At 38.0% G+C, this 18,297-nt stretch overlaps 1 protein-coding gene across 7 annotated transcripts in view; it reads left to right on the plus strand.

Annotated features, from left to right (window-relative positions):
- Nucleotides 1-18,297, plus strand: part of LOC102601826 (PH-interacting protein) — a 26,081-nt gene that overhangs the window by 6,478 nt on the left and 1,306 nt on the right. For 5 of the 7 annotated variants that reach the window (XM_015309500.1, XM_006349131.2, XM_015309503.1 and 2 more), the window contains 22 exons: nt 239-657; nt 1,396-1,547; nt 2,287-2,526; nt 2,870-2,979; nt 3,082-3,159; nt 3,282-3,388; nt 10,160-10,254; nt 10,338-10,471; nt 10,887-10,990; nt 11,059-11,136; nt 11,341-11,422; nt 11,669-11,840; nt 13,333-13,403; nt 13,797-13,877; nt 13,965-14,035; nt 14,326-14,422; nt 14,511-14,570; nt 15,074-15,128; nt 15,238-15,635; nt 15,708-17,348; nt 17,503-18,072; nt 18,163-18,221. In XM_015309500.1, coding sequence (XP_015164986.1) covers nt 302-657; nt 1,396-1,547; nt 2,287-2,526; nt 2,870-2,979; nt 3,082-3,159; nt 3,282-3,388; nt 10,160-10,254; nt 10,338-10,471; nt 10,887-10,990; nt 11,059-11,136; nt 11,341-11,422; nt 11,669-11,840; nt 13,333-13,403; nt 13,797-13,877; nt 13,965-14,035; nt 14,326-14,422; nt 14,511-14,570; nt 15,074-15,128; nt 15,238-15,635; nt 15,708-17,348; nt 17,503-18,072; nt 18,163-18,221 — 4,811 coding nt within the window. In that variant the 5' untranslated portion in view covers nt 239-301. Of the gene's footprint in view, nt 1-223; nt 658-1,395; nt 1,548-2,286; nt 2,527-2,869; nt 2,980-3,081; nt 3,160-3,281; nt 3,389-10,159; nt 10,255-10,337; nt 10,472-10,886; nt 10,991-11,058; nt 11,137-11,340; nt 11,423-11,668; nt 11,841-13,332; nt 13,404-13,796; nt 13,878-13,964; nt 14,036-14,325; nt 14,423-14,510; nt 14,571-15,073; nt 15,129-15,237; nt 15,636-15,707; nt 17,349-17,502; nt 18,073-18,162; nt 18,222-18,297 lie in introns of all 7 variants that reach the window. The other 2 variants (XM_015309498.1, XM_015309502.1) reach the window with 1 other exon arrangement.

Consider the following 18,297-nt stretch of genomic DNA (forward strand, 5'->3'; position numbering starts at 1 on the left):
GGGGGGGGGTGGGGGCTTTCTTGTTATTGTTGTCACATATTTTTGTTGCATTACAATAACATGTTTGGAAGAATCATATCTAAGTTCTTTGACCTTGTGTAGTGACCTTTGTGCGCGCTTGTTCATGGTGGTTAGAATATGTTTCATGAAGTGTTAATGAATTATGAGAACTTCTGCATTTACTACTTCCTAGCAAATGATTGAGTATGCTTTCTAATTTCAGTTTTTGAGAATGTAGATTCATGGATCTTGCTCTTTGAAGAGGAATACTCAGTGTGGGGAGTTTATTTGCTAACAAAGGATGGATTCAGGGAAGTGTACATCTAGAAATGGTGCTTCATCATCAAATATGGCACATACAAGTTTCCTGAATAGGGTATACACAAAATCTCTCTTCGAAGAAGAAGAGAGATTTGCTGAACATGCCACAATAAAGGATGTAAATATTGACCTCAGAGAAGTTTATTTTCTGATTATGCATTTTTTGTCATCTGGGCCGTGCCGAAAAACGTTTGGAATATTCTGTGATGAACTTTTGGAACATGAGCTTCTGCCTAGGAGATATCATGCTTGGTATTCAAGAAAAGGTGTACTCAGTGGAGATGATGATGACGATGACATTTCTTTCCCTCTAAATTATGATGATCTGATGCTAAGGTGTGCCTTGTAAACATATTTTATGTTTTTCTTCTTGTTGAAATTAGATATGTCTGCTGCACTTTTGTGTGCTGGTGTTTGCTTTGAGCTTCAGTCTCATCACTCTGATCCTCATCACTGTCATATCTGTCATCTGAGACAACTTAGAATAGATCAGCTCCAAACATGTTGTATTGAGCAAGCTTTGTATACCTTCTTTGGGGGCTCTTTCGATCCACAGAATAATAGATATGGGAAACCTGTGTCCTCTCTGCCCCACTTTATGTGAAGTTGTTCCGCTTTAAGTTTTAGATTGATTCAGTTGTGAAATAAGACGACATGTGATCTAGGAAATAGTTGCTTCAAAGAGAAATCTCCCTGGATACATCTATTCAATTCTTTTATGAGTTTATGTAAATATATGATAATTTAATTCTGGTAAAGAATGTCAAGCTACTCTGATCGAGTCCTATAGATTTTAAACTTTCTTTTAAAGACTCAATTATGAGTTCTTTATTATAACCAAAAAATCAATTATTAGTCACTTTTCTATTATACTATATAATGCCTTCTCACTAGAACCTTTTGCTTATTTATAATTGAATTATTTATATTTAATGATGCTTTCAAAATGGTTGCTGGGCTCCTGGGAAAGTTGACCTGGTTAACATGCCACAATATCCATCTGTTTCTGCTTAAATAGTTAATTGATATTCTTGATTCCTTGTGTTGTTTAAACCTTTAGTTTGCTGATGATAGGTATCCTCATGTTGAAAAAGATCACTTGGTAAAGTTGTTTAAACAACTGCTGCTGAATTCGGGTCCTCCTTTGCAATGTGGTGGGGGAGATGCTCCTGGTGCTGCTGATGTCCCCACGCTACTTGGATCTGGGCCTTTTTCTCTTTTGACTTGTAAGTAGTCTTATGAGGTCTAAGATCTAATATATATTCTCTTGGAAATTGACCTCGCATGTCTCAATTTCTCTTTTTCCTTTTTTGTTTTTTTTGGTTTAAACCGACTCCTTTTGTCCTTGATTAATTTTCCTACTCTCTGTTCTGGCTTGTGCACTACTATAGCTTTGGTACTCGTTTTGGCCAAAAGTTACATAAACCTTTTCCCTGTACTACTCAACAATTCTCCAATATCATGTCACCAGATAGTGAACTAACAGGAATCCAAGCATATTACAAGATTAACTTTATCTCTCTACTCTTAGACTGACATACACTATCACTTAAACTATATCTTTGGTGGTATTTTGGCCAAAAAAAAGAAGCCACAATTTACTGAGTAGCATTTTGAGGATTGTATTGCATTTGAATTTGTGCCTTTCATTGGCTTTATAAGGCGTCTCACTAAAAGGCGAAAACAGCTTACAGGTACTTTTTAAAAACTCTTTGGCATGTATTCTGCATCTTTGATCGTGAATGTTTCCTTTCATCAGTTTGTTCAAGTGAGCAAAGTTATCCAGGAAAGCCTTCCAAACTACGAATTCTTCACAAACATCCCTTGTTTGGTCATTTGCACTGTGATCTCTTCTGCACATTGTCCCTCTCCCTTTTATGTTGTCTCTCTTAAGTAGCATGACATATACATTCTGTTGCCACTTTAGGTTTTCTGTTTGTCTAAGTTTGAATATGTGATGAACAGGTGAGCGAAATAGAGTCAATAAGCAAGCACAATCCCTTCCTTCATACCTCCGTTGGCCACACATGCCGGCTAATCAGGTGCATGGTCTAACTTTAAGAGAGATTGGAGGAGGTTTCCCAAAACATCATCGTGCTCCATCTATCCGTCTTGCAAGTTATGCTGTTGCAAAGCCGTCAACTATGGTCCAAAAGATGCAAAACATAAAGAAACTAAGGGGACATAGGGATGCTGTTTATTGTGGTACAACTTTAAAACTCTTATTGTATATAGGCACTTAAAAGTTCTTCTCTCAAAATGGGTTCTCGTTCAGGGATTTCATTTATGCTCAATAAAACACACTTTTTCTGCTATACCTAATATTCCAGAAATTGAATGCCACTAATAGTTTTAAAGGTAGCTGTTTCTTTTTCTTAAATCGTAGATACATTCAATAGCTTTTAAGGTTTATCATATTAGAGATATAAAGGGTTGTCTGTCAAGAAGACGTGCGAACCTTCAGCTCAATTAGAGATATAAAGGGTTGTCTGTCAAGAAGACATTCGAACCTTCAGCTCAATTTCTCTGCCTATTCTCTGTTGTGTAGCAATATTTGATCGCTCAGGAAGATATGTGATTACTGGTTCTGATGATCGCCTCGTCAAGGTTTGGTCAATGGAAACTGGATTATGCCTGGCTAGTTGCCGAGGACATGAAGTAAGTTCATTGAGATATGCTCCCAATAGTGTCCTCAATTTTAACTCTTCCTTATGAATAGTTACTCTTCGTTTGTACACTTATTTGCTTGTCATGCTATAGGGTGACATCACTGATTTAGCCGTCAGTTCAAACAATGCTTTGGTGGCATCTGCATCAAATGACTACAGCATTCGAGTTGTAAGATTCTCCTACCACTTGACAGAGATATCTTCTTGCTTTCTTTGAAGAGTAATAATTTTGGGCTTGAAGATCTCCTCTGTTGAAGAGTGAGCAGCTTATCTACTTTCTCTGTACTTCAGTGGCGCTTGCCAGATGGATTACCTATTTCAGTTTTGCGTGGTCACACTGGAGCTGTTACTGCCATCGCATTTACTCCAAAAACTAGCTCTGTGTATCAGCTTCTATCGTAAGCTACCTTTAAGCCTTGATCCTTATTGTTGCTCCTTTCTCTTTGAAGGAACATGATGCATTATTATGTGTAAGAGATTTAGCCCTTTTGATTAAGCCATACAGATTAAATGTGGCTTATGGAGTGTTCTAGAAAGGATAGATGGTTGGCATCTCCCCCGACAGGGATGGGAAACGCCTTGGGGCTTTACCTATTACCAGACACATCCAGTTAAGGCTACCCACTTCGGTGGATCTTAATTTTTAGAAGTTGCCAAAAAAACAAAAACTGTGGCTACTGGCGAATTTCAGAATTTGGAAATTAGGAGTATCTTTGTATTCTGAGACACGACTGCTGCATGGGTGATTGTGGTCTTGTATCTTTCTAGTTTTACAATTAATATTTAGTAGGTGTTTGGACATGAATATGATAGTTCATGTAGGAAAAGAAACAAGTAATAGTTGGCCTGGTCAGATTTGAGGTTGTTTTAATGCATAGGTCATAGTTCAAGTAGGAAAAAGAATAGATGGAGATAGTCCGAGTACGAAAAGGGAACAACTGATAGTTGAGGTGTGAAACTTGCGTAAATGTGATAGATCAGGTGTGGTTTTGACAACTAACTCATAAATAAATTAATATTAGTTACTAGCTATTCTTTATTATAATTTTACCACATGGTACAAACAATCTCTTCACATCGATCATGAGTCTTTTTTGGCAAAATTTAAAGTATGGGCCTTTATTTGCAAAATATAAGCTTATGGGTCAAGTTTTAATTTAAGAGCAATTGAAGCCTTTTAGGTGAATTTGAAATCAAAATTCAAAATGAAGTTGGAGTTTTGTTCAAATGTCATAAACAAACACAGATTTTAAATCAAAACCTTCAAATTTCAAATCCAAATTGCATGGCCAAGTGGCCCCTTAAACTTAGAAGTGAACTTCATTTGATGCCTCAATCTCACCCCTTTTTGCTAGTTTTGTTTTGTCTAATGAATCCTTTTTCAATGAATGTTGTCTTTTTCCTTATGTGTAGTCAATTAATTAGTGACAATACATCTGGAAAAGCTATTCTAGCAATTTGTGTGATACCATCTGTCTTGAAGTAGAAAAAGTAAAAAGAATAGCACTCTGTTTAAGAGAGAGGTTATATATCCTTCAGTTGACATAAACAGCTCCGTTTCTTCTCTTCACTGGCTCCAACTTTTCAAGCCCAAAAATCAACAAAAGCTTTAGCTCTTAGGCATTCCAAATCTGCCTTTTGACGTATCTGATATTATCTATGGTGAGGCATTGTGTACCCTTCCACCTTTGTCTATATGGTTTCGGCATCCAAATTGCTGTGTTTTAAAGTTTTTGTTGCTTCATCATAATCAGTCTTCTTAACTGAAGTGGACATCACCAAGCGATAAGCTTCCCTACCCTTTTTTTACCCCTCCCTAGATGCTCCTGCTTTTCGTTGCTCCCTTGGTGACTCGAACCCACAACCTAAAGTTTGAAGATGGAGGGTGTTTACCATCTGAGCAACCCCCTCTTGTCACTTCCCTACCTTCTTGAATATCATTCCTCATGTTGAAATTTAACTGGTACGGGACTTCCTCCCAGTTTTTCACCAGGATCATCATCCCCTACCTCCACTGTCCCTTTCACGTTATATGTTTATTTGCTTCCTTGTCCTTTCATGGTAATATTAATTTTTTTCTTGAATTTTAGCATCTCCAGAACTTCTGAGGAACCTTGTACTAAACTGATTGAGGTCCATTCTGTTCCACCCTTGAGAAAATGGAGGTTGTTAGGAAACACACTTGTCCCTCATTGGATGTATAAGAGTCTCCAAGGAAATTGCTCTCTACCTACTCTATTACCATCATCACTCTACCTCATATTTTTGAGAATGGTAGCATGTTTTATAAGTAGCACACAGGCAGTGCTAGGGCCATCTATACAGATTTCAAAAGAGCAAAAAAATCATAGCTATATTCTATCTCCTATTAGAAGGGTCCTGTGACATCTATCATATCAGAATCTCTACCTTTTGTATTTGCTCGAAACATCTTTCTCTACTCAGCCCATCGAGCCCCTCTAGGATTCCTTCACTCTCTCAATTCAGCCGCGCCAATAACTTTGCTCTAGCCTCTACATCCACTCCACAACTTGTTGCGCCTATTAAAGACAAAAAAAGGAAAAAAAGAAATCTGCAATCCACGCGTATAGCTAGAATGGGTTACACGTGTGCGAGGGTGTTAGAGAACACATTTGTCATTGTTTATTTAAGGGTTCCCAAATAAATTCATAATATTTTGATCCACTCTACATGTTGTATTGACGTCTGGGGTTGGATGTTTAGATTGTTTCACTGAGGCGATTTAGTAAAACCAACTAATTGACCCTTTTACGTAGTAGCCATGCTATGTCCCCTTGCTTTACTATTTGGCGTGTCTTGTGTTTGGTAGAACCTTAGGAGCTTCCATCTCAACGTGAGTTGGTACTCAACTTGTTTCCTCATGAAATAAATATTTGGTTTGACTTTCCCCTTTTGATTTGTTTTTTTGTTTTTTAAAAAAGAACTGGTTATGTTGTATTCTTCAGCATTAATGGTATGTTATGCTGGCAACCTCCAAAAATTGTGACCAAAATGCTAATTACAATGAGCCTAACAAAGCTACTATTTGAATTCATCATTACAAGTTCTCCTTTACACTAAAAATAATGGGTTGTGATGCAGTTCCACAAATCTATCCTCAAAGCATCTCACATTTCTTTCTCTCCACACTGTCCATCACCATATGCATACTGGGATTATTCTCCACCATTTCGTTTGATTTTTGCTTCCCCCTCTCCTGATCCAGCAGCTCAGAAGGTCTGTTGTATGCTCTGGCACTGACCACTGGGTTTGTGTGAGACTAAAGAAGATGGACCAAAGCTGAGAAGTGACTTTGCAGTGTAAGAAAATGTGGCTGTTTGTCTCCTCTGTTTATTGCCCAAGAAACATCTGGATGCAAATTGCATCCCCCTTCTTTTTAGACTCTCATGTGTCAGACAAGCTTTCCTGGTCACCAGCCAAGGGAAGCACAAAATTTATGTTGGAGTCGGATTATTCCGAACCTGCCTCAATGGCCCTATCTAGCAACATGGATTCTTCAATATATTCTTCCTGTATAGATTGTTTACAGTGAATTTGACATCTTTTCCATGTTTCCAGATGATAGTATCAGGGCTCACATTGATACCTTTGAAACTACTAATGTCTTGGAGCATCCTTGCCATCCTGGCCGGCATATCTACCTCCCAGTCATTTAGACGCCTTCTGAAACAGATATTCCACCCTTGAGGGGACCAATTGTCACGATTGCTGTATAAAGAGAACAAAGCTAGATAGGAATTCATCAGGGACTCCTGACCATTCCAGGTATCCCTCCAAAGGGAAATTTTGTTGCCATTACCAATCTTGTAGCAAAATGATCTGAAAAACCATAGGGCCTTGATGGACTTCCATATTGAGACACTATATGTAGTTGTCACCACCAGTGACTGATTTGCCCATACTTAGACTGGATGACCTCCTTCCAAAGTGCTTGCTCCTCATCAACAAATCTCCCTAACCATTTCATCATTAGGTACTTATTATGAAGTGCCAGGTTCCAGATGCCTGGATCACCAGTTTCTTTGTTTAGTTGAACAGTCTTCTGTTTGACCAGATGGTAACCCTTGCCTTCCTTGTTTCCCAACCACAAGAAATTTCTTCTTAATTTGTCTAACTTTTCTTCCACCTTAGAAGGGATTGGGAATAAATACATGACATGTATTGGCAGTGAGTCCAGAACAGAGCTTATCAGAGTCAATATTCCTCCTAATGAAAGGTATTGCAATTTCCATTTTGAGAGCTTCTTCTCTATTTTTCCCACTATCCTGTCCCATATTTCCAACTCCTTGTGCCCAAAGGCATGCCCAAGTAGGTTGTTGGTAAGTCATGATCTATCCTGCATCCCAGAATGCTAACCAGTCCCTCCATATGTGTCACCTCATTGGTAGGGAATGAGCTGCTCGTTCTCGAATTTACACACAGTCCAAAAGTAGCCTCAAATGCTAAGAGAATCATCCTGATATAGCAATTTTGTTCAAATGCAACATCACAGAAGATGACAGTGTCATCAACATAGAGTAAGTGACAAATTTCCATGTCTTCACCCAACCTGTTGCCTATCCCGAAGCCATTCACCCATCTCTTCTGGACTGCAATTCTCATCATGCTGTTGAAGCCTTCCATGTCAATAGTGAAAAGGAAAGGTGAAAGAGGGTCACCTTGTCTCAGGCCTCTTTAAGAAGGAAAAAAACCAATAGGTTCTCCATTTACCAGAATCGGGAACCTGGCTATTTTGATACAAAGTCCAATCCATTTCAACCACCTCACACCAAAGCCCATCTGTTTGAGAATCCCAGTTGACATGGTCAAAAGCCTTTTCTATGTCTACTTTGCTCATAACACCTATAAGAGGAGTATATGTAATCTGTCTTTCTTTGAAGAATGCCATCTGATGGTTGTTAACCTGTTTACACACTGCTTTTTTCAATCTTTCTGCCAATAATTTAGCAATGATCTTTGGGACTCCACTTACGAGGCTAATAGGTTTGAAGTCCCTGAGTTCTGAAGCTCCTATCTTCTTAGGTATGAGGGGAATGTAAGAGGGTGTTTGGATTAACTTTTTAAAAGTAGCTTATATGCTAAAAGCTAAAAACCATCAGCTCAGAATATCCAATTTTTGTCTTTTAGCTTAATTTTATACTTTTTGACCTAAAAGTATGTGCTTAAAAGCACTTTTTATCTTTCCCAAACACCACAAAAAATAAGAAAAGAGCTTAAAAGCCCAAAAACACTTAAGAGAAGTTAATCCTAACACCCTCTAAGTAGCATTAAAGCTCTTTTCACACACAGGATGAGAATGGAAGTGATGTAAGGTATTCATGATATCTAACTTGACCAGATCCCAAAAGGATTGGTAGAAGCTCATTGGAAACCCATCAGGACCAGGTTCCTTGTCATTGGTACACAGTCTAATGCAGTCAATAATCTCCCAATATGTATCTTGTTCTGAGAGTTGGGCTAAAGATATTTGATCATGACCTTTAGTTGGGATATCTTTGAAGTCTATAGATAGTGGAGAACGAAAACCATAAAATGTGTTTCTTCACATCTGTAATCGTGGTGGACAGATCTATCTGGTACAACCTATGCTGATGTGAGGTAGCAGGTACTTGGTAGAATAGTCGAGGTGCGTGCAAGATGGGACACCATCATTATAAAAAAAAAAAGATAAGTGGAAAAACAACAGGCCTATGCTGACCTTTTTTTATTTTTAATTGCTTCACCTTTTAGTTTTTTCACATTTCAAACAATTTTTAAGGACCATTATTTGATACACTGGTTTAATAATCTTTTCAAACATTTTCTTGAGATCTCTACATTGGATCAAATTAGGCCATGTATTTTGGAGGGAGGGAGTAATATCATTGAAGAAGCTAACATGATAGCAGAAGAAATTGAAGGAAAATTTGTGGTCTAATCCATACTTGTAATTTGATGGGAACTAGGTGCTCTGTACCTATAGTATATTAGTAAGCTAGTAATTCTAGGATTTAAATTTATTGTTCTTTTTGTGAGTGGTTTTATATTCTTTTGTTGTCCCTGTTCTATGAGATTATAGTTCAAATTTTAGTGATGTGATGGCAAATACTGCTTACGAGGTGTGTACAAAAGGTAGAGAATCTTACAACAAATCATGATTCACTACAAATTCATCTAGTCATCAGCAATAACTGCATGAAAAAGAATCAACAATGACTTGATTATCAACAACACTCCAAAAATATGCAAAAATAAAAATGTTCCACTAATCTATATCCAAGAATGAAATGTGGAGAAGATTCTGGCACAAGGACTATCTGCAATTATCCTTGTGCATTCAGATGCCTCTACATTTTTGAATACTTCATCAAAATATCTATACAAAAGAGTATTCTACTTCTTCAGATGCTCTCCCGTTTCTCACTTTTACGTTCACTTATGTGGAAAGCAAAAAAGGAGCTACTTCGCTTGCTCTACTTCTCCTTCTCTTCCTTCAGGTGTTAGATCCTATAAGCACCTCCCGCAGGCTCATCCTTTCCACTCCGAATATGCTCCACAGCAAGGTCTTGTAGTCATTACCTTATTTCCTCTTTTACCATGTGGTACTTTGTATATTCGATAATTATAGAGACACCTATACACAGGTTTCAATTGATCGCAAATGGCTCCTAAAATATTACACAAAATTGTGCTCTTGTCTGGTTATGGTATACTGCCACTATATATAGCTGTTTGCTCTTCATAATAGTGGAAATCTTACATCACAATTTTTCGTTTTAAGAGACTCTTGAACATATTATGTGAAGTTGTGTGCTGGTCGTGCATGTTTTTATATTTATGTTAAAGGCTTAAAGCAAAAGATAAATGTACTAAGTTTTTTCTTATAATTTATTTTTTAATTCCTCTATAAAACTTCCTTTGAGTTAGTGGCCAACTCAAAGCATTAGATGAAGATATGGAAGCCTTAGACTAAGGTGTACAAAGAATAAAGAGGGTTAAAATACAAGAAACCTAGTAAAGATTTTACACTAGGTTGTACAATTAACAGAAATCATTTTTATCTATTTTCGTGTCTGTTAAAGTTTCTTGCTAAGTATTATGGGGTTTATGGTAACTTGCTTTATAAATGTGTGACTTCCTTCCCTCGGGTTTTTTTTTCCTACTGGTAGGTCATCAGATGATGGAACTTGTCGCATTTGGGATGCTAGGTCTTCTCAATGTGTTCCACGCGTTTACTCGCCAAGACCAAAGGATAACGTTTCAGGTTAGCTGAGAACAAGTTATTTGTCTGATAATGTTCGTGCTGTTAGTTGGCGAGTCTCTGTGTGGATTTTATTTTTTATGCAGTGAGGAGCAGTGGTACCGCAGTAACCAACCTTCAGTCCTCAAGTAATACATCGCATAGCCATCAAATTTTGTGTTGTGCATACAATGCCAATGGAACTGTCTTTGTCACTGGCAGCTCTGATACTTTAGCAAGGGTATGAACAAGCATCAAACGTTATGCTCTATTATAACATTGTCAAATCTTCATTATAAGATAGCAGGGATATGAGATTTTTTTGTTTCCTGTCAATAAGCTCTTAGCATAGTTTACCTTTTTTTTGGTAAGGTAATATTGTATCAGTCTTCTTAGGATCGGACTGATACAAGAGATGTTCTGAGCTTCTTTATCAAAGTCCTCTAATTAATGTTTAGCTTACTTATGGCATAACACATGTTTGACAACCTAACAATAAGAAATTTCCAGTAACGGTTAAACATAGAGTTTACCGTATGAAGTATGCAAGAAATGTTAAGAATGTGAAAGTTTTTGGTGCATTTTGACTTTTCAGTGTATTTTCTGTTAATGGGATGATGAGATTGTATGGAATCACAAACATTATCCGTCTTCAGGTCTGGAGTGCTTGTAAATTCTCCCCAGATCACCCCGAGGAGCTAAATCATGAAATAGATACATTATCTGGTCACGAAAATGATGTCAACTATGTACAGTTCAGGTTGGTGCAGTCATGTTGTCACCCTTAAACGTGTTCATCATTATCTCACCTTCTATTCTTTTGTGCAGTGGCTGTGCAGTTGCTTCACGATCTTCAACTTCTGATTCCATTGTGGAGGACTGCATTCCTAAATTTAGGAATTCTTGGTTTGTGAACATCTTTTTTCTTTGTTCCAATTATTTCAAATGGTCCTAATACCAATAAAAAATTTAAATTGCACTGTATCCTTCTTATCAGCTATAGTTAATCATGGTTGAACATAAAGGAGAGTTTGGTTGGTCAACCTGTTTGATGGATAAAGTTGTGTTAACTTGCGTAAATGATCATGCTTGTTAAAACACAATTTTCAGGTTTAGCCATGACAACATTGTCACTTGTTCCCGTGACGGAAGTGCAATTATTTGGACCCCAAAACCACGCAAGTCGTCCCATGTAAGTTCTTGACTTCAAAATTTGGTTTCTTTTTGTGAGAAATAAGAGAATGAATACATGCACAAACTTATGCCTGTATGTTTTTAGAGGGATACTACAGAAGTATGCTCTGCTTTACTTGAGGTGTTAGACACTAATTCATCACACCGTTACATCTGTAAATTGGGACCAAGTCTAACTGACCTACAGTATTGAGACATTTCTCTGTGCTGGTTCTTTCAGACTATAATGTTCTACTCTGTTCAGGGAAAACATGGACGTTCTTGGGGTAAGGCATATCATCTTAAAGTTCCTCCGCCACCAATGCCACCACAGCCTCCTCGAGGAGGGCCACGGCAGAGATTTCGCCCTACTCCTCGCGGTGTTAACATGATAGTCTGGAGCCTGGATAATCGCTTTGTACTGGCTGCTATCATGGGTATTTTATCTTAATTGCATATTTAGTTCAAATGCATTAATTTGTACTTTTATTTGGTTAAAACTATTTTAAATATGATTATGGGATGACAGTTTCATTTCTTGCCCATAATAGTTTGGAAATTGAAACATCTTGTTGTTGACCTACTATACAGTAATTAAAGATGATGCTCAACAGGCATGACACACATTCACAAGCCTGGTTAGTAGGCGTTTCTCATGACAGTAGTGAATAATTCATGCTGATAATGAGTTAATAAATAAATTTTATTTATGTTATAATGGAACCAAATTATATCAGGATGATATTGACAGCGAATACAGGTGGTATGGATATTTTCTTACGTTACAGATTTATTGTTGCCTTTAAAGCCCAAATTTTTCCCTTTTTTCATGCACCCTATCGAACTTTTAGTTCTAGCAAGTATGTCGTAACTACTGTATAATGACCTTCAACTTCATGTTAAATCTTTTTTCTGGTTTGCATCCAGAGAAGTCTGTGTTGGAATTGGTAATAAGTTGTTGGAATATTTGGTTGGTAAATTGTAATTAAAGTGCATTTGAGGTAGTTTCAAGATATTTAAACATAGGAAACCGATGTCAAGTTGATACTATTCTAAGACATGTTGGTGCCTGGCATGGGCTTAAGTTTACCCCCATCAGGGTAATGCAGCCATGGTTGAAAGAAAAAAAGAAATAATGCAGTCATGTGAAAGTTTTGAAAAGAAATGCTTAGGAAACTTATTTTCTACTGCAAGTAGAAAATGGTGTGAGCTGAGAATAATTGGGGTGCCTTATGGAGGGTTATTCCTCATGAGCTATTAAGTATAGCACGAATCTAACATGGCTTAGAAGTTGTAGATTGACTTAACAGTTTACTCTCTGTAGGAGCTAGGAAGCATCTCTGTAAGAGTTTACTCTGAGAGTCATCCGGGCTGGGGTAGTGGCTCCCAGTTCCAAAAGGGTTTGCTCATGCTGGAGGGAGCATCCCCACTTAGTGATTGTCCGCTAGTTCACACAATTCCAAAGAAATTATCATGGATGAGCCACATGCAGGGAAACTTGGTTGAATAGTTCCTGTTCCATTCATGCTACTGTTAACTTATGTGCTATGTCTAGTGGCCGGTGAATCTTACCCAGTTCCTCGATTGCCGAGGGTCCAGTCATATCTGAATGGATCTTGTGTTTTTCTTGTTTTCCCATGTGTGCGACTAGTCAATTCCTGGCAAACTGGACACGTAGAAGTGCGAATATTTCCTAAGCACCTGCAAGGCTAACAACACAAAATTGGTTCATGTTCTTCCTACTCGTTGAGTGTCAAACTCCAACTTTGTGGGTTTTGAAATCCAGGTCTTCTTGGTTCCTGTTAGAAAGGAAAATACTCCCATTTGGGGTTGTGAATGACTGAATTCAAATTATGTTCCTTTTGTTGAAGCAGAGAAATTATGGTGCTTGAATTTGAAATTTTCAACTCATAAGGTGAACTTATGCAGATTGCCGAATTTGTGTTTGGAATGCTAGTGATGGTAGCTTGGTGCACTCCTTGACTGGTCACGCACAGTCTGTAAGTTATCTGACTATGATTAGGCTGATATTTCTGAGTTTTTTTTTTTCAAAATGCTTGCTTAGGCTGGTTATATGTTTTCATGTGTCATCTTGGTTAGATATTTTTGAGAAACTTCCACTTGCGCTCCATTTCGTTGCATGTGTTCACTGGTTATTTCTTTCTCTCTTGCTTCCACCATTGCCTAATTTCTTGGTCAGGCACTATAAAAGAGTCATGCAATTCTTTAGGGTGGTTTATTTTCACTTTCTTGGTCATAATAAACTTTAAAAAATGTTAGTCATTCAATTCCGGTACTATTCTTGATATGACTCCTCCACCCCTTCACTCCATCCACACCTATTGAAAAACTTATATCTGGTGTAATTGACACTTTGTGTTCGACTCTTGCAGACATATGTTCTGGATGTTCATCCTTTCAACCCCAGAATCGCAATGAGTGCTGGTTATGATGGGAATACCATCCTGTGGGATGTAGGTTTCTGGTTCTTTTGATTATTGTATCACATCCTTTTACACAGGTATTTCCATTTGTTTCACTCTTGCTATTTCTATCTCCAGATATGGGAGGGGATCCCCATCCGCACATATGATATAGGACGCTTTAAGTTGGTTGATGGAAAGTTTTCACAGTAAGTAATTTAAAGAGGACATCATAATATTTCCTGTATCTTTGATATTTGACTTATAAAGTAAGTTTGTATATAAATGGTGATTCCTTAATGTACTTCAAATTTTAGACATCATCAGAGCTTCCTGATTTGGGGTCATAGAAGAACACCAATCCTATCATGGCTTCAGAATTAATTACTCATTCAGTTCCATTTCCCATTAGATTTGCTAACTGGTGCAAATGCTCTTTGCTTTATTTGAAATGTCGAAGTTACTTATTGTGTTGGATGTGCTGTTTCTTTGTGAAAAGGGATGGAACATCAATTGTTCTTTCTGATGATGTTGGACAAATATATTTATTAAATACAGGCCAAGGCGAGTCTCAAAAGGATGCTAAATATGATCAGGTATATGAGGCGGTTTCTTTCATTCTCATCATTGTTTTAAGTAGTTTACAGTTACTGTATGCGATATTGAGGCTATAACTTTCAACAGTTCTTCCTTGGGGATTACCGGCCCCTTATCCAGGATGCGCAGGGGAATGTTATTGATCAGGTACCTTTAGTTTTGACATACTAGTTCACTCCGTCAATTCAGGATTATGACACATTTTTCTTTTTTGTCCTTTCCAAAATTTATTTCCTTGATGTCATTCTTTTTTCCACCCATCCCATTAAAAATAATATCATTGACATTATTTAAGACTTTGTATGAAATCTTTTCAAATGATTAATCCAAGTTTGAACTGTTACACTGTATCTAAATCCGTTTAGTTATCTTTCCAAAAAAATTACTGTTAATCTCTATAGTTAAAGTAGGTCATGCAAAAAATAAAAAGAATTAGGTCATGTTTTTGTGATGAAGAGAGTTAAAAGATTTATTCTTTACCACTTTTAAGTTCTATCATTTGTTTTTACTACTTGAGAAATTTCATATCAAACTTATCTGGGTAATACATGGATGGGCCCATCTGTCAGCTACCTACAGCTGTTCCATCTTGTATAAGTTTTCCAAGTTTTTTTAAGTTATGAACAACAGGCATTTTTTACCTGTTGCAGGAGACACAGTTAGCTCCATATCGGAGGAACATGCAAGATCTTCTTTGTGATGCAAGTAGATATTCGTTGCTTTCGTCATTCGTTCTTTTTTCTTTTTTGGTCAGTTTCAAGAAGATGGTAATAAATGTTTTTTTTCTTCCAAACATGGATAATGGGAATACTAGGTATGCTTCCATATCCTGAACCATATCAGAGTACGTACCAGCGCCGCCGCCTAGGAGCTCTGGGTACCGAGTGGCGTCCTTCTTCAATTAAATTTTCTGTAGGCACAGACGGTGGTTTGGGTTTAGGATACCAGGTTTTACCAGTGGCTGACTTGGACATAATAGCTGAACCACTGCCGGAGTTTGTGGATACCCTTTTCTGGGAGCCAGATAATGTTATTCTGAATGATGAGACTGATTCAGAATATAATATGAATGAAGAGCTTTCTGCTGAAGGAGAGCGTGAATGTTTAAGAGACGGCTCTTCTAGTGGTTCAGTATGTAGTGAAGAACAGAAGATGAGACGGAGTCGGAAAGATAGCCTACGCAGATCAAAAAGGAAAATATCTGTATCAGAAGTAAGCATCTACATTCACAAACAAATTACCTATTTGCTTACCCTGGCTGAGCAACATTTGCATCTTTTTCAGGTGGAAGTCGCATCATCTGGAAGGCGTCTTAGGAAGAAAGTTAAGGATGATGATGTTGGCACTTCATGTAGAAGTCTTAGAACTAGGAAATCAAGAAATGGGCAGAAAGCTACCACTAAAAGGAAGTCATCTAAACCAAAGTCATTCAGATCTCACCGTGGAGCTGCACATCCTGAAATTGTATATCAGCAATATGACATTTCTTCAGATGATGAAGATGAAGCTAGCTCTGAGGATGATTCATTGGAAACTGAATCATTAGAATGTTGGTCAAGCGATCAGAATATTGCATCAGATGACAAACTGACAAGCACACCGCGGAGCTATCCAACAGGTGGAGCTATCGATGTGCCTCCTAAATCCACTGAACCTCCGACAAACGGCGAGAACAAAAGGAGATTAGTCCTGAAATTGAAAATCCGTGATGCTAATAAGCTTGAGCTATCAAAAGACACTGCAGCTCAGTGTGGTGATCAAGCTGATAAGCCATGTTCTTCTCAAGCTGGTGAAGAGATAATTGAAGATAATGTGGTTAACCTAAGGTTAAAGGAGCCAGGATCATCCTCTGCAGACAAGATTGGCATGAAGCTGTTTGGGAAATACAGTAAAACTGAACATATGGTTAATGACAAGGAACCCAAAGATGTTTTAAATGAGCAAGTCGATAGAAAACCTTCTGCTGGTCCAGATATCCAAAATCTGGCTCTGGCCGATAATTTAATGGCTGAGGCTCAAACGAATCTGGGACAATCTGAAGCTAGCAGTTTGCTGGCTGGAAATGGTCCTGGAGATGTACTGTGTTTCTCAGGAGTTGCTAAAAGTTCTTCATTATTGCACTTGTCATCATCACCCAGTCATCAGCTGCAGCAAATAGGTGTTGGTCCTGGTGCAAACAAGTTGACTACCACCGATGACAATCCTGAAGTAAACCTCAAACCTAGAGTGAAGCCAACCATAATAAAGATAAAATCAAAGAAAATGTCCAGGGAGTCTCAAACTCATTCTGAGTTTAATCCTCCTACAGATGCTTATTGTGGAGATGAATCAACATCTAAAATCTTTTCCCATTTGGAACAAAACCAAGTTCCAGAAACAGGTAATGGCCCTGATAGATTCAGTCAGAATTTGCATTGGGGTGTACTGATGGATGATTCTGTTGGCAGAAACAAGTCTCATGGATCTAGAAGCGGTTTACGTAGCAGTCATGATATTTGTGAAAGTGCTTCTAATGCTTGTAATGATCATAACGAAACAGGTTCTGAATTCCCTCATGCCGCAACTGATGCAGCACGTAGAAAGAGATCCTTAAGATTTACTGCAATGTCAAGAGACGCAGCATTCGGGAAAGATGACCTAAAAATAAGAGAGAGCCATGTAGCTGTAGGTTCATCAAGAAACACCGAAAAGCTAACCAAGAAGGCTACTGGTTCTCCGCCATTAGGATGGACTTCAAGTAATGTGTTCAAGTGCCGGTCATCTAGAAACACTAAAGAGGGTTCTTCCAGGGATGAAAATGTTTTTTCATCTGGAATGAGCTCGAATGAGGCAGTGAAAAAACTGAATTGGTTGCTATTGTCAGAGCGTGAAGAGGGTTACCGCTACATTCCTCAGCTAGGTGATGAAGTAGTGTACTTCCGACAGGTGCATTATTTAGTTTCTATTGGTTAATCATTGCCTCTTCTTTCCTTTTATCACATTTTGTTTTTTCATGTAATATTTTCTTTGTTGCATTAGTGATTTCCAAATCGAGTCATTAAGATTTATTTGATTTACACTTGGTATTTCTTGACATTAGGGGCATCAAGAATATATAGAATATAGTGATTCATCAGAGCCTGGTCCTTGGACAAAGAATGCAGCTGCAGTCCAAGCTGTGGAAATTTGCTTGGTAAAACATCTTTCATATGCAACTCTTCCTGGCTCTGGTGAGAGCTGCTGTAAAGTTACACTTCAATTCATAGATTCCTCTTCCCCTGTCTCTGGACAGAAGTTTAAGCTTACACTTCCCGAACTAGTCAACTTCCCTGACTTTCTAATTGAGAGACCAAGGTATGAGACTGCAATGGAGAGAAATTGGTCGTATGGAGATAAGTGTCTGGTTTGGTGGAAGGATGAGAGTGAGCAAGGTGGTAAGTGGTGGGTAGGTGAGGTAGTTTCAGTGAAAGCCAAGTCTGACCAGTTTCCTGACAGTCCATGGGAAAGATGTGGTATCCTATACGAAGGTGAAGTAGAACCCCATCCTCAGAGTCCCTGGGAACTACATGATGTAGATAGTTCATGGGAGCAACCTCAACTTGACTTGGAAAGCAAAAATAGAGTGTTGTCATCTGTCACTGAACTACTGCAGTCAGCAAGCAGAAATCAGGTTTCAATCTTTTAAATTGTCTAGCCTTAAATTAACAATTGAACTTTGTAGGTCAAAGCATCAGAATTGACCCTGTTATGCATGTTACAGGATAACTTTGGGATTCTAAAATTGAAACATGTTGCTGTGAAACTGGACTTCATGAATAGGTACTCTTTTTAAATTAATCTTTATACTTTGCAGGGGTTTCAATTTCCTCCTCCTTTTTTTTTTTATGGGGGGGGC

The sequence above is a fragment of the Solanum tuberosum genome, unplaced genomic scaffold (assembly GCF_000226075.1).
Source record: "Solanum tuberosum cultivar DM 1-3 516 R44 unplaced genomic scaffold, SolTub_3.0 scf00104, whole genome shotgun sequence".
Taxonomy (NCBI): Eukaryota; Viridiplantae; Streptophyta; class Magnoliopsida; order Solanales; family Solanaceae; genus Solanum; species Solanum tuberosum.